General features: G+C 51.4%; 2 protein-coding genes across 16 annotated transcripts in view; one reads left to right on the forward strand and one right to left on the reverse strand.

The window, feature by feature from the left end:
* The window catches only part of LOC109568099 (sodium- and chloride-dependent glycine transporter 1-like), a 32,640-nt gene extending 17,391 nt beyond the window's left edge, over window positions 1-15,249 (reverse strand). For 3 of the 15 annotated variants that reach the window (XM_070801020.1, XM_070801019.1, XM_070801022.1), the window contains exons 1-4: window positions 14,945-15,249; window positions 8,195-13,955; window positions 2,578-2,727; window positions 422-574 (exon numbers count right to left, since the gene is read on the reverse strand). In XM_070801020.1, coding sequence (XP_070657121.1) covers window positions 422-574; window positions 2,578-2,727; window positions 8,195-8,224 — 333 coding nt within the window. In that variant the 5' untranslated portion in view covers window positions 8,225-13,955; window positions 14,945-15,249. Of the gene's footprint in view, window positions 1-421; window positions 575-2,577; window positions 13,956-14,944 lie in introns of all 15 variants that reach the window. The other 12 variants (XM_070801013.1, XM_070801021.1, XM_070801008.1 and 9 more) reach the window with 11 other exon arrangements.
* A 6,918-nt stretch (window positions 15,250-22,167) lies between these two features.
* Window positions 22,168-27,003, forward strand: part of LOC139186643 (sterile alpha motif domain-containing protein 1-like) — a 67,912-nt gene continuing 63,076 nt past the window's right edge. Inside the window, exon 1 of the mRNA XM_070801934.1 lies at window positions 22,168-22,254. Within this exon, the coding sequence (XP_070658035.1) occupies window positions 22,168-22,254 (87 nt within the window). The remainder of the gene's footprint in view (window positions 22,255-27,003) is intronic.

Raw genomic sequence — 27,003 nt, forward strand, 5'->3', positions numbered from 1 at the left:
TCCTTCCTGGACAGCAATGCCCAAGGCCAGTGAGACTTTTCTAATGCTGCACAAGTTTTTTTCTCCTTGCATAATTTTCCTCATTCTAAGCCCTCCATTCTTTTTTACCTGCTGGGTGGAAGGCCTGTCACTGATAGTAACAGTCCCTGTTGGCTCTGAGGTGCCCACAAAAGAATCTCTTTGTGCTCATAGGTTTGACCCAGACTGGTGGCCTGTCTGCCAAACCAGCTCAGCCCTGCCGACTGGCCAGGCTCCAGGCTCCTGCTGCCCATCACCCATCTCCCACTGTCTGCTGCCCCTCGCTGCCCTCCCAACCTCCCTCCCTCGCTCACACCTGGGTGGTGAGTTAAACCAGAGTGGTCTGGTGCCCTTCCGGGTTGGTCCCTCTTCCTTGGGCTCCCTGGATAGCCCCTACCCTCACCTCTGACTCGTCCTCATAGGCCTCATGGGTGATGTCCCGGGTGGGGATTGCCTCGCCCTGTGCCCAAGCTTCCCCAGGCTCAGCAGGATGCAGGCTGTGGGACGTGCCTTCCACGCCTGTGTGGATGGGCTGGCTGATCATCCTCCATGACATCTGCCATGCAAAGACATACACATGTAAGACCCTCAGCGCCCCTGTCCTAAGAAGCTGTCATTGAGGCAGCAGTGTCCATGCCTGCACAAGGATCTGTGACCAGTCTTGGGTTCACAACCTCCCACCCCATCCCTGCCCAGGAGGGTGAGCCACACTGAGCAGTTGCTTATGTAAGTCCTCTCCCTAGCCCTCTGCCCTCTGTTTGTTCACTGTTCTGGGTGAGCTCCTAGAATTCAGGCAGTTCAGCTCCAACGGCAGAAACCAGAGCTCCCCCAACCCCACACCGCAGAGGTGCCCCTCCCTGTTCCATGTCCAGACTCAGAGGCAGCCCAGATTTCTGCTCTGGGTGATAGCTGTGCCCAGGCTGCCAACTCCCGCCCTCCAAGAGCAGTGTCCACTGGATATTACTGTGAATTGAGAGCTCTCTCTTCTGCTCGTGGTGGACACTGAGGACTCCTGGAGCAGGCCAGGCGGGGCAGGCCCTGCTGGGAGCCGGCAGGCTTCTTGTCCAGTACTCTGAAGCCCCAGGGTTTGCTCAAGGGATGAAGTCCTATCCTAGACAAACTTTGCAGAGGAGAACGGGCAAGACCCTATATCCTAGACTGACCTTGAGCCAAATCCAGATCCCTGGCAGCCTTCTCTGAGCTCCAGAGCGGGAATTCAGGCAGAACAGCCATGACAGTAAAGCGTGGCTGCCTCGGGAAACCCTGTGATCTAACGCCCTTTGGTTCTTGGTTCCCCAACTTGTCTTCCTGAGGTAGCACCTGCCCTGCAATGACAGAGCCTTCCATCCTTCAACTGGCTTCCTGATCCAGACCCGTGAAAGAGTCAAGGGCTGGGCTGGAGGAGCAGGACCATGGGAAAATCTATCCCAGACTCGAGCAGTATACAGGGGCTATTAGTGTCTCCAGCCTCAAGGAAAACCTCACGGCACCTCTCAGGAGATCAGGGCCTCATACGGGAGGTGAGAGTGGCAAGGACGTGCCCAGTACTGTTTCATCCCAGAGCCCTGACTAGCAGAGGGCTCTGCCAGTATTGACTTGCCAAAATTGTGGACGGCAGACAGGAGATGCAGCCTAGGCATGCCGGGCTCCACTCCAGACCCTGGGAGTAGTGACGGGACCTTTGGATGGGCTCTGTCTCTGCCCTGGAGCCCAGCAGTCCTGCCCTGCACTGTGGAAGCCGTGAGCAGCCTCTGCCCCGTCGGCTGGCAGCGGGCTGGCATTTTGGAAGTGGCTTTGGTTGCTGACCCTGGCAGTCCTGAGGGTGGAGGGCAGCCCTGCATAATGCTACTCCCAAACCCAACCCAGTTCTCCCTAGAGGACATGCCTTCTCTTGCCTTCTGGAGGTCAAGTCAGAATGAGCTGCAGAGAAAGAAGGTGACCGTCCCAGTCCCCTCTCCCTCACTGCCGTCAGCCACACTGTGCCTGCCATCCCTGCCCACCCCCAGCTTCCAGGGATGAGGGCACACCAGTGGTGCCCACCCCACCCGGGCCCTAGTCCTGAACACTGGCAAACATTCCGCAGGGTCTGTCGCCTCCCAGCTGAGTTGCTTGCCTGCCCCATTCCCCCATCCTCACCATGCAGCCCCTGTACCAAGTTCCCCTGCCCCCTCACCCACTCTCCCCATAGGAGTAACTGCCATGGCACAGACAATGGGGCCTAATTGATTAGTACAATTCCTGGGCACCTCTGGCCCATCTCCCCGGGAGCTAGGACAATGCAGCTTTGATACACAGAGCAGATTCTCAGCAGGTCCTTGGGTTGGGGGAGCCCTCACACCCCCATTCTCCTCTCCCGTGGCCCCACCACACAGCTAACTCTTCCTGCTCCTTTGCACAGTTGCAACTTTCTGCCTCACTTTTGCTGGTGTTTGTCTCTCTGGCTGGCTGTGCCTGCCCCTCCGTGGCACAGACCACTCAGCCCCTCTCCCCACCTCCAGTCCTGCCTCCCAGTCTGCCTGGCACCAGAGAGGGGGCTCAACCTCCTGGAAAATGACTGACCTGTTCTGGGGAGGAGGGGTCCACAGGTCCCTGAGCCGCCGCCATCTTGGGGTGAACACTTGGAGTGGAGTGTGTGTGTCTCCTCCACTCATTCACACCTCTGCCAGCTCCGGGTGACACTGATGCATCCCCTGCCTCTTCCATTGCCTGCTGGGCAGCATCAATTACTTTTACTTCATCTACTCCTGAAGCTCTGCTTACCCCTTCCCCTGGCCCTCCCACTTCGGCCAGTCCCCATGCAGCCCAGCGTGGATGCTCCACAGCTAGAGTGAGGCGTGGGGCTTGTTGTGTTTCTCCCTCTTCCCAGCAAGTTATTGGAACAAAACACACACACACACACTCACAACCACAGGGTGAGGCAGAGCAGGCACAGAAGAGAGAGAGAGAGGGCGGCTCATTCCCATTCTAGAGTGGGGTCTGGGGCCCAGATGCTTCTGAGCATACAGGCCTGGCACTTGGTGGGGCTCCTGGTAACGAGGTTGGGTACCTCTGGGCACTAGAGATGGTGAAGGGGCAGGGAGAAGGGGACGTAGCCACAGGGCACTACCAGAGCATCTCAGACTTCGTAGAGTGCTGTGGCCTGAGGGGTGATGGGCACTGGAGCAATCCCCCAGGACTTGGGGATCTCCAGCTGGCCAAGATGGTAGAGTGTGTCCTCATAGAAGAATGTGACTGACTGAGTTGTGGCCGCAAAAGAGTTGTAGCCTGGTGAACTGTGCTGTCACCTGTCTGAAGAAAGACAGCATTAGCCAAGAGGGCAGCTGCAGAACACGGACTCTTGAGGATTAGCACTGCGTCACCTAGAACCTGAGGAGGTCCCTCTGGAAGAGTGTGCTGAGTGGTCTGGGTAGAACGTCACTCAGACCCTCAATCCCTCTTCTCTGAGGCCACACTCACTGGTCAGTCTCCAGTGGGTGCTGGGACACCACAAACCAGTGACCAGGAAGGTGGGCACGAGCGTTCTGGTGCTGGGAAGACACAGCTTCCAGTTTTTGGAAACTGATGGGTGGGCAAGGTACAAAGTAGGATCTTAGTAACCTAAGATCAAGCATGAATTCTGATGTAAAGGACAGCTTCCCTGTGAGTTTGGTAAGTGTGCTGACGCCAATGGGAACATGGCAAGATGATACCATTTTAACCTTTTTTGTTATTTTCTTAAAAATATTTATTGGGCCTTTTGGGTCTAAGTGCAGTGCACGGGCTCTTTGGTTGTGGTGCCCGGGCTCAGTAGTTGTGGTGCGACAGCTTAGGTGCTCTGCGGCATGTGGGATCTTAGTTCTCTGACCAGCAGCCTCGAACCCATGTCCCCTGCACTGCCAGGTGGGTTCCTAGCCACTGGACTACCAGGGAAGTCCCAACATCATTATTTTTAAAGGGCAAAGTCTTTAGAGTCAGACAGGCCTGGGTTCAAACCCCAGCTCTGGTGGATCTCCCTCTATGTATCTCCTTAGGCAAGTTACTTTACTTGTCTGGTCTTAGTTTCTTTATCTCTATAATAGGGATCATATCTACCCATCTTTGAAGCTAGTAAGCATTATAAATAATAGTAATAGATAATATATATGAAGTGCTTACTGTGAGCCAGATGCTGTCCTAAACACTTCATATTAATATATATTAACTCATTTATTCCTCGAGGTGGGTATGATACTATGCCCATTTTGGGAGAGAAGATGGGGAGTGATCTTGGCTCAAGCAAGTCTCCCAAGAGAATGGCCTCAGACGCTAGCAACTGAGCTGCTTCCAGGCCAGCCTCATGCAGCCGAGTCCCCAGACATGCTCTGCTGACTTCCGCTGACTTCCTGAGAGTCCAGACTGAGGGCCAAGCCCCTGGCTGGGCCACCGGCTCCGGGAAGGCCCAGTCACCCATGATGCCCAAACGCTCACTTCCACCCAGGGTGGGCTCTGCGCTTTGGCTGCCCTGGCCTGGGCCAGGTGCCCAGAACAGGCAGCCCTGGCTGGACAGCTTTCTCTGGCTCTGGCCATGGGGACAGCAGGCGGCAGCAGCCCAGCTGGGTCCTGGCCGTAATGAGGCCTCATTAGTGGGATCCAGCTGCTCTAGCCCTACTCAGGGAGGCCGGCTCCCCCAAGCCCGCCTCTGACTTTTCTTAATAAAAGTGGGCATTCCTCCAGAGGGCCAAGGAGCCGAGGGGCTTTGTTTGCAACCTGTGACTCTGAGGGAAGGTCCTGCTGAGGCAGGACTGGAACGTGCTGGGGTGCTGGGGCTGCTGGGAAGCTGTGTGAGGGGAGGGGAGGCCACAGAGCTGAGTCGGTGGGCTCCAGGGGGCCAGGGTGGGGAGGGAGGCCAAGTGGAATGGAGGGCAGGTCCTAGGTCCAGAGAGGAAGCCTGAGGAGGTTGGGCTTTTTCCTCTGGATCTAGATATTGTCCATTTCACTGGGGAGGCAGCAGTTGTGAATCCAGGATCCCCAGTCATTGTGCAGGCTGCCCTGGCTAGGACAGCACCTCCTCTGTGCTAGTTCTTGTCATGTAAGTAGAGTGCACACTGTGTGTTGGTGCCTGAGATAGGAGAAGACCTACTGTGTGTCAAACCGCACTAGGACGGCACCTAGTGTGTGCCAAGGCCAGTGCTGGGAGAGCACCCACTGTGTGCCAGCCCCATGCCAGGGAGCCCTGGTGGTTTGCTGGGTCCTGCACTAGACGAGTGTCCCATGTATGCCAAATTCTGGGCCAGGTGAGGACCCAGGATATGGTCAGCACTGAGCATGGTGAGCATGCACTGTGCACCTGGCACTGTGCCAGGGGAGTGCCCAATGTGTGCCACGTCACACTGGTTGAGCACTTGCCACAAGCCAGGACCCAGGCTGGGTGAGCATCCACTGTGCACCAGGCTCTGTGATGGCTGCTACAGACAAGAAGCATCTAAATACTTTTGTCAAAGCATAACAGAACACGTCAGGGTGGAACAGCCCCAGGCGGCCTGTGGTGCTTTCAAAGCCTTCTAGGACGATTTAGATGCTCCAGCACCGGGAGCCCTAGCCTGGGTGACTCTGCTCATCATGAGGCTTCCCAGTAGCAGAGGCACCCAATGCAGCAGAGATGTGGGGAGAGACCAGTAAGACTCACCAAGGCCTATCTGCCCAAGATGCTATATGAGTGGGGAGCAGGCACAGGGGAGGGGACTGAGGTGGACTTCCTGTGAGTCCATGGGGTTAAAGCTGACCCAGTGGGGCTCTGCTGTCCCGGGCTCCTCTCTACCAGCTCCCTGTCCTCTGAGCCCCAGGAAACCTGGCCCTACATGTGTATAAATAGAGGCACTAGGTCTCCATGAAGGGAACCACCCCCCGCACCACCCCTGGTGCCGCCAAGCATCCCAGCTGCTCCCAGGCTCAGAAGCACCCTGGCCAGCTGGGTTCCTGCATGGCCCTGTCCTAGGAGCTGCTGAGGCATGAGGGAGGCAGCTGAGCTGGCCTGGCAGAGACCATCTGGGCTGGGAGTCGGGGGGAGGAACATGTGTGGCAGGCAGTGGGCCTGGGCACGGGCTGGGAAGTGGCTTGCCCTCCACGGGGCACCTGCTGCATGGGAAGACCAGCAGAGGCTCCAAGGATGACACATGGTAGACACTGAGAAGCCCCAGGGGCCCATGTCTTCACACCCAAGCCTGGGGCATAGGGGGATGGAAGTGAGGACCTCGTGGCCAGGGCCAGCTGCCTGCTCCCGATACCAGGACACACATAGTGACAGAAGTCACACACCTGGAGGGTCCAAGTGCCCCTGGTTTACACGCATGGCCCTCAGCTCCCTCTGTTCTGCCCCACCGTGGCCTCTAGAGAAGGAGCATCCTTCATGATCTGCCCTTAGGGGACCACGGGCAGCTAGTGAAGTCCAGATACAGCTGCCCAGGTTAGCAAAGAGGGATGGTGCTCCTCAGAGACAAGGGCTACATGGAGTCAGCACTGGTTCCAACTGAGTCCTGAGAATAGTGTAGCCCAGGGTCATAAGCAGAACTGAGAAAGAACAGAATCTCAAGCAACCACTGGGGGTACCCAGGGGACCTGCTATGGAGCCTCAGATGCAGCAGCAGTGGGCACATGTCAAAGGGAACGAAGGAAACTATGCTCTGGCTATCTTTAGGCACATCCTGGTCTGGGAACAGGCGTCCCAAGGCGGCATTCCCTTCTACAGATGCGCTAGCCGGCATAGCCTGGGGTCTGGGAAGCTCAGCCCCGGCAGGGGTTCTGGGACCTTGGGATTCAGGCTCTCTGTGCTGCCCACGTGGGTCCCACATCACCCCTGCTTGCCCGTCCCAGTCCTTTCAGGGTCACTCCAGAGAAAGCAGACCACCCAGTGAGTCTTCAGAGGGTTTCTTAAGTTTCACGGGGCTCAGAATCTCCATGGAGGGAGGGGCAGAGCTGCACTCCACTTTCTGCTACAGGCCCATGGCAATTCCAACACTTCTGGCAAGAAGGAAGCCAGTCTTGATCCTATCATGGCATCTACTCCCCCCTAGCAAGTATGTGGGTCTGGGGACCTCCATGTCTGCCCACATCTGAGCACTCAAGAGCTCAGGCTGGCTCAGGAATACTTTGAGAAGCCTAATTCATTCAGACTTGTTCCAATCAGGAGTTGGCCAGACCAGAGCAGGCCTGAGAGCTGGATGCTGGAAGTTCAGGACCAGGCAGGAGACAGGGTCCTCAGCCTGGAGCACAACTGTTTGGCTCCCTCCCCAACAGCATGTCTCTGGACCGAGGACAAAAGAGTCCCAGAAATCCCTGGTGGGACAGGGCTTGTTTGGGGAGGGCTCTGCAAGAGACCCTGGGTCAGTCTTTCAATGAATCAAAACGGCAACAGGAGAATCCCTGTGGGGAAGGGAGGAGCCAAGGGAAGGGCCATGCTTAGCCACTGGCTTCCTCCCGGGCAGCTGCCCAGTCTCACTGCTTCTTGAGGCAACATCCCCAGAGAAGGAATACAACGGCCGCCCTTGGGGTATTTTCCTGCCTTCTGATTTCAGAGCGGGCCTGCTCCATCCATCCATGAGCCATCCATCTATGAGCTGGCCCTACTCTTGCCCTCTGCTTCGCACCACCTCTCCTGTGCTCTGAGGCAGTGGGCAGTGAAGAGCCGTGACCTGGGGAAAGGGGAGAGGGATGTTTCCTGAAGGACCTCACAAGAGGAATCAACATGAAATGTTCTATGCTATTTTTCGAATGGAAGAAGAGAAAAATCAGTCTCTGAGGACTCCTTGATCAGCCCCTACTGAATGCTCCCCACAGCAGGCAGAGCATAGGATGAGGATGTCAGGGTGTCAGCCGCAGGACAGCCCTCCTGGCAGGATCGACTGCAGCCTGATCTCCAGGGTATCTTGTGATGAGGGTGGGGAGTGTGCTTCCTGCCTCCCAGCAGGACCTTCGGGCCCTTTAGCAGAATCTGTCTGCTGTGGGCTCCAAACCGTGGCAGTATCTAACCTGCTGGGTGAGGGGCTGCCTGCCTGGGCCTGCAATAGCCCTAGCACTCAGGAGTCCTGGCAGTGCCAGACTTGGGCCCCATGGAGCCTCCTCGGCCCTCCTGTCAGGGCCAGTAGCTGACAGCAGGCCCCAGAAGGGACGGACGGTGCTCATAACCCCCAGCCCCTCGCAGCAGTCTGGTCCCTGTACTCACCAGCATCCCTTTGGCACCTTTATCTACCATGGTGGTGGTGGGTTAGGGGCTCTGGAGTGCAGATCACACTCACACGCTTTGTTTCTAGCACCTTTCAGAGTACAGGCCTCCAGAGCTATAAAGAGAGCAGAGAATGAGGTGAGGATTTGGCCCGGAGAAGGCAGGGCAGGACGAGTGTGACTCTCCAGAACAGGTAGTGCAGGGCCCAGACCACCTGCCACTCTTCCCTCCCGTCCTGTTCCTTTCTGGATGACCCTCAATCCAGTTCCTACCTCACTCTTCTCCCAACCCTTCCCCTGAAACCCTTGGTCTCCAGGCTTCCTGTCCTAATGGGCAAAGGTTTAGTTTTGATTCTCCAGATGCCGAATTTTATTTTTTTTTAAAAATGAACACAGAACTGGGACAGGGTCCAATTCATTCATCGTCTGTGTGAACGGCCTCAACCTTTCCCCTGAAGGGGAGTCAGCTTGGATCAGCACATGCTCCCCCACCTCGCCCCAGCCAGGTGGCCAGGATGGGCCTTCCCTATCCTGATGCTGCTCAGCCTGGGCTCCAGGCATATGGCGTTCCACTAACTTGGACCAGAAGCTCTGGGCACAGCAAACAGCATGTGGGTCATGCCTCCATGCCCTTGCTCAGGTGGGCCCCGACCGAACACCTTCCCTCCTGCTCCCCAGGTGAAACTCTACAAACCCTTTGGGACCCTGCCTCAGTGTCACTTCTCCTCTGTTGCTTTTCCTGACACGGCCCCCACTCCACTCCAGAATGAACAAATTGCTTCCTTTTTTGTGTTTTGTGCTACCAGTGTTCTTATAAACTTACTCCAGACATATTTGCTTATGTCTGTCAACTGTGGTTGGGCAGCTCCCTGAGGGATTGCATGTGCTTAATTGACCCCTCTGTGCCCTGCTCAGCCTGCCCTCAATCCTTTCCAGCATAAGAGTCTTTTCAGATGAGTCAGCCCTTCGCATCAGGTGGCCAAACTATTGAAGTTCCAGCTTCAGCATCAGTCCTTCCAATGAATATTCAGGACTGATTTCCTTTAGAATGGACTGGTTGGATCTCCTTGCAGTCCAAGGGACTCTCAAGAGTCTTCGCCAACACCACTGTTCAAAACCATCAATTCTTCAGCGCTCAGCTTTCTTTATAATCCAGCTCTCACATCTGTACATGACTACTGGAAAAACCATAGCCTTGACTAGATGGACCTTTGTTGGCAAACTAATGTCTCTGCTTTTCAATGTGCTATCTAGGTTGGTCATAACTTTTCTTCCAAGGAGTAAGCATCTTTTAATTTCATGGCTGCAGTCACCATCTGCAGTGATTTTGGAGCCCCCAAAAATAAAGTCTCTCACTGTTGCCACTGTTCCTCATCTATTTGCCATGAGGAGTTGGGACCAGATGCCATGATCTTCGTTTTCTGAATGTTGAGTTTTAAGCCAACTTTTTCACTCTCCTCCTTTTCATCGAGAGGCTCTTTAGTTCCTCTTCACTTTCTGCCATAAGGGTGGTGTCTCCTGCATATCTAAGGTTATTGATATTTCTCCCGGCAATCTTGATTCCAGCTTGTGCTTCATCCAGCCCAGCGTTTCTCATGATGTACTCTGCATATAAATTAAATAATTAGTGTGATAATATACAGCCTTGATGTACTGCTTTTTCTATTTGGAACCAGTCTGTTGTTCCATGTCCAATTCTAACTGTTGCTTCCTGACCTGCATATAGGTTTCTCAATACGCAGGTCAGGTGGTCTGGGATTCTCATCTCTTTCAGAATTTTCCACAGTTTATTGTGACCCACACAGTCAAAGGCTTTGACTTAGTCAAAAAAGCAGAAATAGGTGTTTTTCTGGAACTCTCTTGCTTTTTCAATGATCCAGCGGATGTTGGCAATTTGATCTCTGGTTCCTCTGCCTTTTCTAAAACCAGCTTGAACATCTGGACATTCACAGTTCACATACTGCTGAAGCCTGGCTTGGAGAGTTTTGAGCATTACTTTACTAGTGTTTGAGATGAGTGCAATTGTGTGGTAGTCTGAGCACTTTTGGCATTGCCTTTCTTTGGGATTGGAATGAAAACTGACCTTTTCCAGTCCTGTGGCCACTGCTGAGTTTTCCAAGTTTGCTGCCTTACTAAAGTGCAGCACTATCACAGCCTCATGTTTTAGGGTTTGAAAGAGCTCAACTGGAATTTCATCACCTCCACTAGCTTTGTTCATATTGATGCTTCTTAAGGCCCACTTGACTTCACATTCCAGGATGTCTGGCTCTAGGTGAGTGACCACTGAGTTGTGAAGATCTTTTTTGTACAGTTCTTCTGTGTATTCTTGCCACCTCTTCTTAATATTTTCTGTTTCTGTTAGGTCCATACCATTTCTGTCCTTTATTGAGCCCATCTTTGCATGAAATGTTCCCTAGGTATCTCTATCTCTAATTTTCTTGAAGAGATCTCTAATATTTCCCATTCTATTGCTTTCCTCTATTTCTTTGCCTTGATCGCTGAGGAAGGCTTCCTTATCTCTCCTTGCTATTCTTTGGAACTCTGCAGACAAATGGATATATCTTTCCTTTTCTCCTTTGCTTTTCGCTTCTCTTCTTTTCACAGCTATTTGTAAGGCCTTCTCAGACAGCCATTTTGCATATTTTCATTTCTTTTTCTTGGGGATGGCCTCAATCCCTGTCGCCTGTACAATGTCACAAACCAGAATGTGGTCCACTGGAGAAGGGAATGGCAAATCACTTCAGTATTCTTGCCTTGAGAACCCTATGAGCAGTATGTAAAGCCAATAAGATAGGACAATGAAAGATGAACTTCCCAGGTCAGTAGGTGTCCAATATGCTACTGGAGATCAGTGGAGAAATAACTCCAAAAAGAATGAAGGGATGGAGCCAAAGCAAAAACAATACCCATCTTTGGATGTGACTGGTGATAGAAGCAAGGTTCGATGCTGTAAAGAGCAATATTGCATAGGAACCTGGAATATTAGGTCCATGAATCAAGGCAAACTGGAAGTGGTCAAACGGGAGATGGCAAGAGTGAACGTCAACATTCTAGGGATCAGCCAACTAAAATGGACTGGAATGGGTGAATTTAACTCAAATGACCATTATATCTCCCACTGTGGGCAGGAATCCCTTAGAAGAAATGGAGTAGCCATCATGGTCAACAAAAGAGTCTGAAATGCAGTACTTTCAGACTCAAAAATGACAATGATCTCTGTTCATTTCCAAGGCAAACCATTCAATATCACGGTGATCCAAGTCTACGCCCTGACCAGGAATGCTGAAAGAAGCTGAAGTTGAACGGTTCTATGAAGACCTACAAGACCTTTTAGAAATAACACCCAAAAAAGATGTCCTTTCATTATAGGGGACTGGAATGCAAAAGTAGGAAGTCAAGAAACACCTGGAGTAACAGCAAATTTGGCCTTGGAGTACAGAATGAAGCAGGGCAAAGGCTAATAGAGTTTTGCCAAGAGAACGCACTGGTTATAGCAAACACCCTCTTCCAACAACACAGGAGAAGACTCTACACATGGACATCACCAGATGGCCAACACTGAAATCAGATTGATTATATTCTTTGCAGCCAAAGATGGAGACGCTCTATACAGTCAACAAAAATAAGACTGGGAGCTGACTGTGGCTCAGATCATGAATTCCTTATTGCCAAATTCAGACTCAAATTGAAGAAAGTGGGGAAAACCACTAGACCATTCAGGCATGACCTAAATCAAACCCCCACTAGGTTCCCTTGGCCTTTCCCCTGGCCACCAGGTGTCCTGCATAACCTCCTCAGGGCCAGGCAAGGCTGTGACTTGTGGCCGTTTCCCTTCACTTAGTCACCCAGACCAGGTTTCCTGACTCTCTAGATACATCCCTGCTCATGGCTTTGGTCTTCTAGGGGCAGTCAGGAGAAGAGGGAATGTGATCATACCCTTCTTCTCACTCGCCACATCCTTCCCACCAAGGTATAAACTCTAGACATGTTGTTTTCAAAGCTGTCACTCTGTGGCTAACAAATAATGACAATGATGATAGTAATGAAGCACAGCCACCTCATGGCTTGGACATCATGCCTTCTGGTCAGATGAGTAAACTGAGGACACTCTGTCCTGGAACTTGGGCTACAGGGCGATACCCCTGAGTAATGCAATATGGCCCTTGTGTTCAAGGTGCTTCTCTTTCTCGGTGGAAAAAAAGACTGCTTGGCAGCTGCTCCCAGGACAATGAGTTGGGTGCAAAGCTTTGCTACTTCTCCTGCCTCTGCTGTTTCTGTTAACTGGCCCCATCCATCCATTCAAAAGGTACTACCTGAAGGCCTATGATAAGTCAGGCCTTCTGATAGCGGTAGGGCATCCATATTACCCAGGCACCAGGCCTGCCCCTCACCCACATATGGACCACTGTTGACAAGCTGTCTGTGCCATGAGGGTCAGAGTCAGGTTAGCTTGTGATGAAGACCTTGGACTCTGGGACCTGGGACGAGGAACTGACTCTGCCAACTCACTAGGTATGTGACTTCAAGCAAATTACTGAACCTATCTGACCCTTGCTATCTCAATCTGGAAGATGGGGCTAATTATACTTCCTTTGTACCTTCTGAAGTTTCTGCTTAAGTTTCGACTCTACAGGGCCTCCACTTTCTCCTCCCCTCCAATCCATTCACCTTCCCAAAGTCCTGAAACCCTGATTCCCTCCAATAGTCTTCCACAGCCAACAGGATATGTCCTAAATCGTTCAGCAGGCAGTTCAATTCATTTATTCCAAAAATATTTATTTCGGGCTTGCTCTAGGCCAGATGTGTGTTGGAAGCCATGAACTCTTCAGTCTCTGGCCTCCTGCAGCTTACAGGCTGGGTGGAAACAGAAACCAGTGAAACAGGTGACTCAAATACATATAATTAGAGCCTACGATAAAGGGTGGGAAAGTGAAAGATCCTCTTTAACCAGAGTCTACACCAGTGGGGCCTGCCCTTGTCTGAGAGTTACAGAGGACTTCCCTGATGAAGTGATGTTTAAGAGTGAGAGGGGGATGAATAGGCAACAGTGAGCAACAGAAGAGGAAGAGAGATTCAAGCAAATGAAATAATACAGAGAGTGAGGGAGAAAGTGGCCAAAGATGAAGGTGGATGCAAAAGCAGGGTCAGGGTTTTGGGGGCCTTGTTTTGATCTTTATCCTGAGGGCAATGACAGGCACTGAAGTCTTGAAACCAGAGTTGTAACTGAGAGGAGGAGCAATTGGTGGTGTGTGCATTTTGAAAACGCCAACCTAGATTAGTATGGAGAAAGGACTGGAGGGAGGGAAGAGGGGAAGAAAGGAAATGGATTAGGACTAGGCCAGGAGAGGAATGAGGGGGCTTAGCTCAGGAAGGTGATGACAGGGTGGGGAGAGATGCACAGATTTGAGAAAAATATAGAAGGTAACTTTGGTAGGACTTGGTGATGCATTGGACTTGGGGGTGAGGGATAAGGAGGGGCCTCTGGTTTCTAATGGTATAATAGGAAGAAGCCAGTGCTCATCCCAGAGACCAGAGACAGAAACGCTGGGGATGCTGCAGGTTTGGAGTGCGGAGGGGATGAGCTAGGTTGGGTGAGCTGGGTTCAAGTCGCCTGTGAGCCACCCAAGGGAGGATAGTGAGAGGATAGTCATAGGACCTGGTCCATCTTTACTGTCTCATTGCTCAGTCTTCCTCTCCTCCAAACAGGACTGTCAGCTCTATCAATTTTAAGGATCCATCTGGGCCAAGCCTTGAAGTCTTTACTGGGGATGGAAAGATGACAAGGTTTTTATCCCTGACTTCAAGAACCTCACAGTTTAGGAGAAAGATAGAAGAGAAAGCATAATTTCCCATTCACTGCGATGGAGGGAGGGGAGGGGCAAGTGGGAAAGGGTCCTTAATTCTGCCTAGAGCCAAAATCAGCTAACTACAGCCACTTATGGCTACCTGTGGGCCATGTGGGACTATCCTCAGAGCTGGGCACTGAGCCTCAGTCACAGTGTAGGCCGAGTTAAGGGGGCATTTTCTTGAGTTGCTTGGAAACACTTGGGCATGCTCAGTATAGCCCATTAGTCCCTTCCTGGAACCAGTCCCCCTCACCCACTACCCTCCAATCTTCTGACACTCCCTCACTTTGGGGTTCTTTAACCTCTCAGGCCCTTCTCTCCTCCACTCTTCGGCCCCCCAACATTTATCTTCTTGCAGCTGCAGCATCAAGCTTGTTTCAGCAAAGAAAGAGACCTAGGCCTTATGAGAGGTGTCAGGGAGATGGGGACTTGGCCCCTTTAACAGTGGCCAGCGAGGGGGCGTGGCCTGCGGAGAACTGGCCCGAAAAGGGACGCGGCTCCTTTAAGAAGCGGCTGGTTCGGTGAGAAGAGGCCTCTGAACCGCAGGAAAAGGCTAGGTCGCTTTCAAAGCTGTAGCATGGCCTGGAGAGCCTCGATTCCTCGAAGCCGGCGCCTTCGCCTTAACCGGGTGCGAGGTGTCCGGAGCAGCCGTTCTATTAACCGCCACGTGTGGGCCTCTCAGCTGGTGTGGGGACCTTGACCCTGCCCCCGACCCCTGCCCTCGAAAATACCTGGGCGCCCAGGTCCCCGCCCCTGGGCCGGCTCGGGGCCCCTCTGGGCTGTGAGGGAAAGCCTCCCTCCCGCCCCGCCCCAGCCTTGCGGTCAGCTCCCACCGGTCTTTGTCTGCGGGGTGCGAGGCCCCGGCTGGGGGTGGGCGCCCCGGGGTGCTAGGCCCCTACCCTCACCTGCTGCTGCCCGGGCCGCCCTAAGCGCACCTGGAATGACGGTTGGGGTGGGGAGGGCGCGGATTCTTCCGGGAGAGCAACAGCCAGAGAACACCGCGGCCGTAGCCCCTTCCCAAAGCCGGAGCCACAGACAAGGGTCCGAGGGCACCGAGACTCCCTGGCACGGCTTCCCAGGACCTTTGGGCGCGCAGGAACCCGACCCGACCGGCGAGTGGCGGGCAGATAGGGAGGCAGGCCGGCTGGTGGTTCCAGGCGTCTGCAGGGCCCCAGCGCGCAGACCCAACTGGAGCCTCGAACGGAACGGATGCTCTGGTTCCGGCGCTACAGTTACTGCCACGTGCCCGCCGCTGGGGGCCAAACCGTCAACGGCACGCAGCTCCCCTCCTCCAGGAGCAGCCCCCCGCAACCCCCACCCCCACCTCCCACCTTGCCGCCGCCATTCCGCCCGCTGCAGCTCCTTGGTGACAGCGGTGACACCCAGACACAGGCAACTACCCAGCCTTTCTGGCTAGACAGATATCCCCACGCGTGTACCCACCCTGATCCACAGATGCCCGCATGCATCCACGATCACACACACATACTCGATCGCTCTCTCGCTTTTCCTGAGGCTCAGCCCCTTGGAGCCACCAAACACCCAGACCGAAGGCCGGATAGAGAGAGGCTCGGCCGCAGCGCGCCCTTCCCTTAGCCCCCTTCCTTTGATGCAGGCCCTGGCCCAGGCGGGCAGGGTCCGCACCGCGGTGCGCCCAGGAGACTTTCTTAAAGGGAAAGTTGCATCAGCCTCTTGAGGCTCTGTGCCTCCGCGAGTCTGCCCGCCCCACGGTGCTGCTTGTCCGCCCTGTCCTTGTTGTGTTTTGGTTTCGGGGAGGCGGGGGCCAAGAGTTTGGTGAAAGTTTGGAGAGTGAAGAAGGCCTGGGAGACCTAGCCAAGTCCCTCCCCTCTCCCAGCAGCTCCCCTGGCCGCCCTGCCCACCCCTGCCACCCCTCTACCCCATTCTCATCCCCACCCCCGGCCGACTTCTCAGGCTCCTCCTCCCAGGGAATAAATTTACAAGTTGCTCCAAGCTTTCCAAGGACTGAGTCCGATGAACCCCTGGGAGTGGGCTTCACAAAGGAACCTCCTGCCGGCCTCATCCTCACTGCCCTCCAGCTGGGGCCCTTGGAGGAAGTTGATGTCCTCCCCTTGGGCTACGCTGGAATGAAGCCAGAAAGGCCTGGGGCACTTGGGAGACTGGGACTGGAGTTAGCCTGCCAGGCCCCGGCCTTCTGCACCTGCCTTCACCCTAGAGAGAAGTCTGAGCAAATTCCATCCCCTTTGGATCAGTGCCCCTGGGGACTGTGGGCACAGCTGGGTAAGGCCTGGGCCCTACTCCTTGGAACTGGAGGGCTTGGGGGTCCTTTCTCCACCGACCCTCTCACTGATTTGGTCACACCTACACTACCTCAGGTTCTATCCTTGGGTTGGGAAGATCCCCTGGAAGAGGGCATGGCAATCTGCTCTAGTATTCTTGCCTAGAGAATCCCATGGACAGAGGAGCCTGCTGGGCTACAGTCCATAGGGTCACAAAGAGTCAGACACTACTGAAATGACTTAGCACACACGGGGGTTGTTGTATTACAAGGGCTGCAGACACCAACCTGGGCCCTCTGTTCTCACCCTGGGGAGACATGCAGAGGTTCCAATCCTAGCTAAAGAAGACTTTGCCAAAGGGAGCTTTGCTGAGCTTCAGTTTCCTGTCCTACAAAATAAAACACCTTGCTCCGGGCTGCCTCTGAGCAGCAGAGGTTGGCAGTTGGTGGGAAGGGGCTCCCACATTTGCTTGTCTTGAGGCCGCCAGCTTTCAAGGAGAAGGGCCAGTTAGTACTGGCCATCAGGGGACTGTTGTCGCCCCAGCATCTGCTCAGGAAGGGACCAGTCTCTTCTCTGCACCCTGAGTCTGTCCTCACTGTTGTCTGCCCAGGAAACCAGTTTTCTTTGTTCCCTGGGGATAGTCAGCCTCCAAGAAGCTGACTCACACATGCCAAAATCGAACAAGATCAGTTGACAAGTGAGATTCCACTTTACTAATTTACAGAGGCTCTGAGCAAGATAGCAGGTATCAGGCACAGACACTTCCTGCCAAGGAGCGCCAGTCCATTCCACCAGGCTTCTCCAGGGCCCAACCACTCAGAACTTACAACCTATTCACCTTAGAGGCTTGGTCAGAACCAGGAAGATTTGGAGACATTCTTCTCATCAGCAAGATTATTTTTGTTTTTCCTTTGTCCCCAGCCTTGCAGGTTTGTGATTTGTATTCTATGAAGGAACTGCAGGTGTCTTGTGTGTGTCCTCTTCCTGAGCAATCTGTGGTTCCCATGGCCCCTGCCCTTGTGGATTTGTGTAGATGAATCTGTGTTTGGAGGAGAGTGACTGTGCACTGAAGCAGCTCTGGGTCTCAGTGTGCATGTGTGCCCAACTCACGCAGGGCACAGATCACAGGGACTGGGCCCCTGTGATCCAAGTCTCTCTCCCTCTGCCTCTCCTGCTGGGACATAAATTCTCTTTCTGGTTTCTCCCTCCTTCCTGCCCGCTGGGGCTTGTCAAAAAGGGCCACCACACAGGGAAGACAGGATGGAGGCTGCTGAAAGATCCTCCATGGAGTGGAGTGGGGACAAGGAAGCATAGGAGGGTGGGACAATGGCCTTCATTCCCCTTGAAGGAGTAGACTGGGGCTGCGGGCCCCTGAGAAGAGAGCACTGAGTGTCAGTGAAGCTTCTGGAACCAACATGGCCACCCCACTCTAAGGACTCCACGTGAAGTGGGGGGTGGGGAGTGGGCTGAGATTGGATGAAGCAAGGGGAGGAGTGCTCAGGACTCAGTCCTGAGTCAGGGAGAAGGTATATTTGGGATGAATCCCGGGACAGGGAGACAGTCTCACACTTTAGCCCATGGGGTGGGGGAAATAGATTTTCCCTGGGGATTTGGGAAAGTTGGAGATTTTGCCCACATGGGTTTTACTAGACTGATGACATCACACAAAGTACATTTGCATACATACAGAGACTTATAGATCTGTGCATTTTACCCATTTTGATCTAGAAAGGGCTTCAAGCAGATGCACAATGAGGTGAATCCTGAGAAAAAGCTTAGGAGAAAGATTCTGTTTTGAAAAATCGTCTGTCTCCACGAATCAGAGACCAAAGCGGCTTTTTTCTTCCAACCAGAATAAGGCCCCAAGGGAGGCAGGATTGGGCCTAGCCTAGGTCAGAGCCGAGATGGATTCACCCCCACCGTGAGCTCCCCACCCTCGACCGCTGGCCCACAGGATGGGAAGGGCATGGCCAGCCTGAGCCATCGTGGGGAGAAGTGGGGGATCAGGCCAGAGGACAGAGGGGAGGACCGATGGGGTCAGCCATCTCGCTGGCTGGCTTCCTCCTGGGCAGGGCAGCAAGAGGACAGGCAGCGGCCGGGCCCCACCCACTGTGGTCTAAGGCGTGTCTCAGGAGCCTCCCAGTGCAGTGCTATTTCCTGGGAGGGCTGGGTCCACGTCAGATCCCCCTGGTGCTGACTGGTTTCACTTGTCATCATCAGCCCGAAGAAGCAAGGCCTCTGTCGGGTGGCACAGAGTGTGCTTAGGCGTGTGTTTGGTGGGATAAGGGATCAGGCCAGACGTGGGCCACTTCTGGAGGAACTGTAGGAGCTGGTGGCACTGGGCACTTGGTGGAGGGATGCTGGGAGACCCGGCAAAGAAGTAGGGGAAGGGTGGACATTGCTTTGAGTTACAGCCTGGCCTGACCAGGCTTGAAGCCCCAGCCTCAGGATCTCCAAGGCAGCCAGCCAGGGTCAGGGAGCCCTGGCAGAGCCCTAGAAAAGGGGTGGGAGGGGTCCCCAAGACAGCCATGGCTGCCTGCATTCTTATCCCAAGACTTCCACTTGATAGCCAGGTAAACCGGAACCTCCCTTTCCTTGGTATTCCTCAACAGAAGACTATCAGTACTGGCCACCAATCCCAGTGCTGTTGTGGGGATTAAACAGGGTGAAGTAGGCACGGAAGAGGGCCTGGTACCTAGTAAGTGCTCATCCTCCTTCCTAGGGAAGGCCAGGATCCTCCCAGGGCCCTACCTGGCCCAGGAGCAGCTCCCGGCTGGTCTGAGCCTTGCGGGGTTTTCCAGAATCTGTGCAGCCCCATCCCCACCCCATCCCAGTCTGCACTTGACTCCAGACTCCCCAGGAATCCTGGGCTTCCTGGCAGAGTTTCTTCCAGTGCCCTGCACTGACTTCTTGGAGCCCTGGTGCCCTCTGGTGACAAAATCCATCCATGGCAGTTACAGCCTATCCTTAGGGCACATCTGTCCAGACAAAGTGCTGTCTTTATGCCTTCCTCACATCATGTTTCCAAGTAGGAACTATCCCCATCTAGAACTGAGGCTTAGGCAGGGTAAGTAATTTGCCCAAGGGGAAAGAACTAATAAGTGGTAGAACCTGAGCCTGAACACAGGTTGGCCAGTCTCCAAAACCTATGCTCTCACCCTGCGAACCATATACACACACGGTCATGTGGTGACCTAGTCAAAGTTTTATGTGCTGTACTGATAATTGGAATGCAGCGATGCTTGGGTGTGCGCTCACTGAAATTCTTCAGCTGTGAAATCAAAATCGTGTGACTTGGTTTTGAGCACAGTGAGGTTGGGTGTTTGACCATGGAGACGTTTTGCGTGGCTATATGATTGTATTGTGTGAGTGTAACCATAGTTAGACTGGTCATTTTTGTTAGACTGGTCATTTGTGTTGTGTGAAACTAGCCATGGCAAAGTGCAGCTCTGTGTGTGTGTGTGTGTGTGTGTGTGTGTGTGTGTGTGTGTGTGACTGTTGTGGAGGGGTGTGTGGCTAGCTAGCGAGATTGTGGGGAAGTGGCGGAGGGCCCTGAGTTCCCAGCACCCCTTGCCTTTGTGGTCCCAGGACTGTGTGTGCTCACCATGACACGCTTGATGGGTGGCTCCACACACCTGATACACTCCCTTGGGCCTCCCAGGTCTTAATCCTCCCCTCACCCCCACTTTTTTTGGAGGAAGTAAGGCAAATAGTGCTGCCAATGGAATTGGCTTTCAGTTTTTCCATAGGATATTTGTGAGAGCATTTTATGAACCTTTGAGTGATGACTCCATTAAAAAATCATTTAAAAAAGAAAATATAAATAGAGCTATTCTAATTCTTTCATTTGAATTCAAGTGTCAGCTCTTATTCGATCTCCAGGTATGTTCACAGATCCCTGGGGGTCTCCAAGACCCTTCCAGGGGATCTACAAGGCAAAAATGATGTTCATAATACTACTGAATTGTTCTTTGCCATTTTCACTTGGTTGATATTTGCACTGATGACACAGAGCAGCAGCGGGTAGAACTGCTGGCACCCAAATAGGAACCAAGGCGTGGCTCGCAACTGCACCAGCAGTCTCAGTCTCTCTCTTTTTGTCTGTCACTGTGCCAGCTCAGCACCAAAAAAGAAGAAAAGGCTGATTTTGCTGTTGATAAAGCAACAAAATTATAAATTTTATTAAATCTCGAGTTTGGAAAACTTCCATCTGCTACCATGAGTTTGAAAGTGTCCCAAGTTTCATGAGATTGGTAATGACATTAATGAATGTACAGGCTTTTTTGTTTGTTTGGATTTTTGTTTTGTTGGTTGGTTGGTTGTTGGTTATTGTCTATGTGCGATGTGTCAACATTTGGAAGATCTGATAACTAACTCAGTGAACCAATATTTTCCGAATGACCAGGGTACGAGTTCCAGAAACATGCATGGATAAAAGAACCATTTAAAAGCAAGACAGACCAATGGATTTTAATAGAGTATAATCGGTTCACTGATATAGTTTCAGATTCCACACTGTCACTAACGTTTAAGAAATGACACCTGTCAAGTTTTGGTGTAGTACCAAAGAGGAATAGCCACAGCAAGCTAAAAGACTATATATAGTTCTTGTTCTTTAGTGGCTCAGTCATGTCTGCCTCTTTTGTGAATTTTTTTCAACTGTAGCCCTCTAGGCTCCTCTGTCCATGGGATTCTCCAGGCAAGAATACTGAAGTGGGTTCCCATGCCCCTCCTCCAGGGGATCTTCCAGACCCAGGGACTGAACCTGGGTTTCTTCCACTGCAGGCAGATTCTTTACCATCTGAGCCACGCACCTTTAAGGTGCTATACAGTGAAGGTCCTCCATTACTTTTAAGTGTAAAGGTTCCTAAGATGAAAAAGTTTGAGAACCATTGAATTAGAGTTTTACTTTAAAAAAGACAAAACTGTGTTTAAAAACTTGCTAAGAAACTAGATCTAATTTGTCCCTATAATAATGGTTATGTAAAACAATAGAGGCAATAGTTAATGCTACAATGGCTATCACATTGCAATATATAGATGTATCAAATTAATATGTGGTCCCCTTAAATGTACACAGTGTTATATGTTAATTATATATTTTTTAAAGGGGATTTTATTTTTTCTTGTCATTATTAATGTACTATTAGAGAATAAGCTTCTTTTACTGCTTCCATCACAAAGCAAAGAAGTCACAGATTTTCAGCATTTTCACGGTGTGCCTGCTGGCATTGTCTCTCCCTTGTGGAATGTTCACCTTGTCACCTTCTCCCTGTACAGCCTGGTCTTCCTTCATGAGAAGAAAAATTGATCCCTCAGTAGCTCCTGCCTCCAGGAGCGCTGACATTGGCCAGTTTTCTGGCTGGGCTGTCTGTAATTACTGACACTCCTTCTCACCCCGTCTCCCCTGTTTCTAAACACCCTTTTAAAAAAGCGATTATTTGTTAAGGACTGTGTTAACTTTATATTTCTTTTCTCATTTAATCCTCACAATGATTCTACAGGCTAGAAACTATGATTCTCCTTTTATAGGTAAGAAAACTCAACCTCAGAAAGCTTAGGAGAACCCTCTGGGAATGGAAATGACTTGAAAGCCCTTTTAATTCACACATTCAAAAAGTTGCCCAGCTGAATTTTGGTACTTCAACAATTGTTCTTAGTAATAAATTACCACTGAAGGGAGACATGAGCACAGACATGAGCACCCGAACCCTGAGAATGTTTGGGTCCTGGCCCGTAAGACCCCCCCATGCTGAGAGCATGTCTGAGCCCTGCTGATGATGTCTTGCCTGGACTATTTCCAGAAGCTTTGTACCGAAGCTTCATCCCCACCTCACCCCCACATTCTCTGAGCCCTTACGTGGGGCAACATGCTCAAGCTCCTCACGGCATCCTGTATACCTGGGCCCTATGATCCACCATCACACCAGAACCTTACTCCTGGAGTTGAGATCTGGGTGGGTTCAGACTCCAGGATGGCACCTTTTAGGCAGCAGCAGCAGAAGTGGGGGCTGGAGGGTGAGGGGAGTGGGTAGAGATGGAGTGTGAGCTGAGAGAAGCAAGTATGAAGAGGAACCTTGGGCTGTTGGCCCCCAGCCACAGCCAGGAATGTTCCCAGACAGTGCTGACCTCTCACTCCAGCCCTCTTCAGCTCAGGATCCACAGTCCCCACCACTTCCACTTCAAGGACCAGCAGCCGCCTCTGGAGCAACTGGCCATCACCATAGCAACCAGGCCAGACAGGATGGGAGTGTGGTGGAGCTGCTTTAAAGACTTCTTTTGCTTCTAAACATAGGCCTATTCCTCTCATCGTGGTCATGTTCAGGGGCCCTGAGGACTGGGAGATCCAGAGGAGCAAGGACCACCTTCTCCCTCCATGTCTCTCAACTCAGGGAAAGAAGTTTCTGTGGTCTCAGCCAGGTCCTTGCCAACACACTCCAAGGGGAAATTCAGGCTCTCTGTCCAGGCCTGCCCCACCCCAGCACTCTGGATGCTGGTGAACATCGGGCATTCTGGTGGCAGAGTGGGAAGGGAGGCAGGGAGGGGCTGACCCCTTGCCTCTGCCGCTGTGGGCTGAGCCGTATTACGGACAGGACCTTGTCAACTGAGTGCCTGATGGGAGGAGTAGAGGAGTGACTGTGCGAGGTGGGGGCTGCTCAGGGCTCAGTGACCTAGACAGAGGCCTTGTGCAGCCGATGAGCTGTCACGCTGGGTCTAAGCCCCTTACCTCGGAACTCGAGCCTCTCCACCCCTAAGGCTAATCCAGAGGTGAGCATGGGAGGGCCTTGATAGGTCTCCAGTGACCCATGTAGCCTAACCAGCTGTGGCCCCGTGGGGGTCAGGCTTCTCTCCGGCCCTCTCTGTGAATCTGTTTCTGGGACTCCTCTGCCTGCCTTGCCTTGTGTGGTGCCTCTGTGCTTTGGTCTCCCTGACTCCACATGTATTTCGTGCCTTGTCTTTGTGAAGAGCCCTGTGGCCCCGACTCCCTGAAACCCTGGTGCGTTGACAGAGGGGCTCGGACACCACTAGGAAATGGGCTACACAGACCTCAGTGACAGGGCCGTGGTGACAGCAAGTCTTTGGAGACACAGACTGGTAGGTGATGTGAGGTCTTAGACGGCACAGGGTCTCGGTGGCAACGCATTGCGGCTGGCCCAGGTTTGAGGGACGTACTTGGCACACAGATAGGGTGACTCTGAGTTTGTGGTAACACAGGATCTGGTGACTCAGAGAGAGTGATTCAAAATGAGTTCTTGGGCAGTTGGGTTTCTGGCCTTTTTATATCTTGTCCATAATTTGCCCTAACTGCATGTGCACACTTATTTCTCATGCCTTATAGTTTCTTTGTATTTTTGTTGCTCCAGGAACATTTGTCCAGAGGTAAGCATTGCAGCAAAGGGCCCCAAGTCCCAGCTCTCAGCCAGTCTTTTCATGTCATGCAGATGTAGTTATTTCTGAGGAAAAGAGACAAATATCTATAAATCCCAAAGAAATGGCTCTGATTGGCTAAGCCTAGGTCACCTCACCACCCACGTTTTGCAGAACACCACGTAAATAGACTAACTCTTCTATTCTCCATGAGGACTTCCCTGGTGGCTCAGCAGTAAAATATCTGCCTGCAATTCAGGAGACCAACGTTCGATCCTTGGGTTAGGAAAATCACCTGGAGAAGGAAATGACAACCCACTCCAATACTCTTGCCTGGGAAATCCCATGGACAGAGGAGCCTGCAGGACTATAGTCCACAGGGTCTCAAACAGTCAGACACAACCCAGCAACTAAACAACAACAACAAATTTTTCATGACAACTCTCTTGAGTAGAACTCTTACTTTCCTCTTTTAACAACTAAGGAAACTGATGCCCAGAGGTTCAGTAACTTGCAAACCCAAGATGGAATCAAAGCAGTCTGGTTTAAAAAGATGCACCCTTCCTTCACTGCCACCATCTTGAATGTTTATATTTAGATATATCAGGTTTTATTTTTAAATGTGCAAAAAGAAGCAACATTGTATATGTTCATAAGATGCATTCACAGAAGCATTTTCATTACAAAGAGCTGCTCATTTTTCTTTTTCTAAGATAAAGCAATTGCATTAACCATTAGTCATCTGGCTTCTTGAGTGGGCTAATGAGAGAATGGTTGTGATTTTCTTGGTGAGAAAAAACAATAAGTGCTGGTCCTGGGGTGAAGGGTGGGGTAGGACGGAGGAAGGGACCTTGGTGATGAGCAGAACTAAGCCTAGAGAGAATCTAGACTTGTCCTTGTCCTGAGCTAGGACTGCCATGGTTGACAAATTCTTTGTTTGGATGATGACCCACGATGGGACTCAGGGACTTTCCCTGAAGCATTGATAGGGATACAGCACAGAAAAATCAATAATTCACTAATAATACATCTGCTGTCAGTTGCACACATCCTGAGCGAAAGAATGCCTGCATTGTGAGATTTATCTTGTGCTAGGGCCAAGGGTGCAAGACGAGGGGCACAGATAGACCGGTATGCTACTTATATCCTTATTCATATCACCTAATGCTTCTTAGGTGCTGCAGTTCAGTTCAGTTCAGTTCACTTGCTCAGCCATGTCCGACTCTTTGCAAGCATGCAGCATGCCTAGCCTCCCTGTCCATCACCAACTCCCGGAGTGCACCCAAATTCGTGTGCATCGAGTTCGTGATGCCATTCAGCCATCTCATCCTCTGTCGTCCCCTTCTCCTCCTGCCCCCAATCCCTTCCAGCATCAGGGTCTTTTCCAATGAGTCAACTCTTCGCATGAGGTGGCTAAAGTATTGGAGTTTCAGCCTCAGCATCAGTCCTTCCAAGGAATACCCAGGACTGGTCTCCTTTAGGACGGACTGGTTGGATCTCCTTGCAGTCCAAGGGACTCTCAAGAGTCTTCCTCAACACCACAGTTCAAAAGCATCAATTCTTCGGTGCTCAGCTTTCTTCACATTCCAACTATCACATCCATACATGACTACTGGAAAAACCACAACCTTGACTAGAGAGACCTTTGTTGGCAAAGTAATGTCTCTGCTTCTTAATATGGTATCTAGGTTGATCATAACTTTCCTTCCAAGGGGTAAGCATCTTTTAATTACATGGCTGCAGTCACCATCTGCAGTGATTTTGGAGCCCAGAAAAATAAAGTCTGACACTTTTTCCACTATTTCCCCATCTATTTCCCATTAAGTGATGGGACCAGATGCCATGATCTTCGTTTTCTGAATGTTGAGCTCTAAGCCAACTTTTTCACTTTCCTCTTTCACTTTCATCAAGAGGCTCTTTAGTTCCTCTTTACTTTCTACCATAAGGGTGGTGTCATCTGTGTATATAAGGTTACTGATATTTCTCCCGGCAATCTTGATTCCAGCTTGTGCTTCTTCCAGTCCAGCGTTTCTCATGATGTACTCTGCATATATATTAAATAAGCAGGGTGACAATATACAGCCTTGATGTACTCCTTTTCCTATTTGGAACCAGTCTGTTGTTCCATGTCCAGTTCTAACTGTTGCTTCATAACTTGCATATAGGTTTCTCAAGAGGCAGGTCAGGTGGTCTGGGATTCCCATCTCTTTCAGAATTTTCTACAGTTTATTGCGATTCACACAGTCAAAGTCTTTGGCATAGTTAAAAAGGCAGAAATAGATGTTTTTCTGGAACTCTCTTGCTCTTTCCATGATCCAGTGGATGTTGGCAATTTGATCTCTGGTTCCTCTGCCTTTTCTAAAACCAGCTTGAACATCAGGAAGTTCACAGTTCACATATTGCTGAAGCCTGGCTTGGAGAATTTTGAGCATTACTTTACTAGCATGTGCTAAGTCACTTCAGTCGTGTCCAACTCTGTGGGACCCCATGGACTGCAGCCCACCAGGCTCCCCCATCCATGGGATTTTCCGGGCAAGAGTACTGGAGTGGAGTGCCATTGCCTTCTCCATACTAGCATGTGAGATGAGTGCAATTGTGCGGTAGTTTGAGCATTCTTTGGCCTTGCTTTTCTTTTGGATTGGAATGAAAACTGACCTTTTCTAGTCCTGTGGCCGCTGCTGAGTTTTCCAAATTTGCTGGCATATTGAGTGCAGCACTTTCACAGCATCATCTTTCAGGATTTGAAAGAGCTCAACTGGAATTCCATCACCTCCACTAGTTTTGTTCATAGTGTTGCTTCCTAAAGCCCACTTGACTTCACATTCCAGGATGTCTGGCTCTAGGTCAGTGATCACACCATCGTGATTATCTTGGTCATGAAGCTCTTTTTTGTACAGTTCTTCTTGTATTCTTGCCACCTCTTCTTAATATCTTCTACTTCTGTTAGGTTCATACCATTTCTGTCCTTTATCGAGCCCATCTTTGCATGAAATGTTCCCTTGGTATCTCTAATTTTCTTGAAGAGATCTCCAGTCTTTTCCATTCTATTGTTTTCCTCTATTTCTTTGAATTGATCGCTGAAGAAGGCTTTCTTATCTCTTCTTGCTATTCTTTGGAACTCTGCATTCAGATGTTTATATCTTTCCTTTTCTCCTTTGCTTTTCACTTCTCTTCTTTTCACAGCTATTTGTAAGGCCTCCTCAGACAGCCATTTTGCTTTTATGCATTTCTTTTCCATGGGGATGGTCTTGATCCCTGTCTCCTGTACAATGTCAGGAACCTCCGTCCATAGTTCATCAGGCACTCTATCTATCAGATCTAGTCCCTTAAATCTATTT

Source organism: Bos indicus, chromosome 13 (assembly GCF_029378745.1).
Source record: "Bos indicus isolate NIAB-ARS_2022 breed Sahiwal x Tharparkar chromosome 13, NIAB-ARS_B.indTharparkar_mat_pri_1.0, whole genome shotgun sequence".
Lineage (NCBI taxonomy): Eukaryota > Metazoa > Chordata > Mammalia > Artiodactyla > Bovidae > Bos > Bos indicus.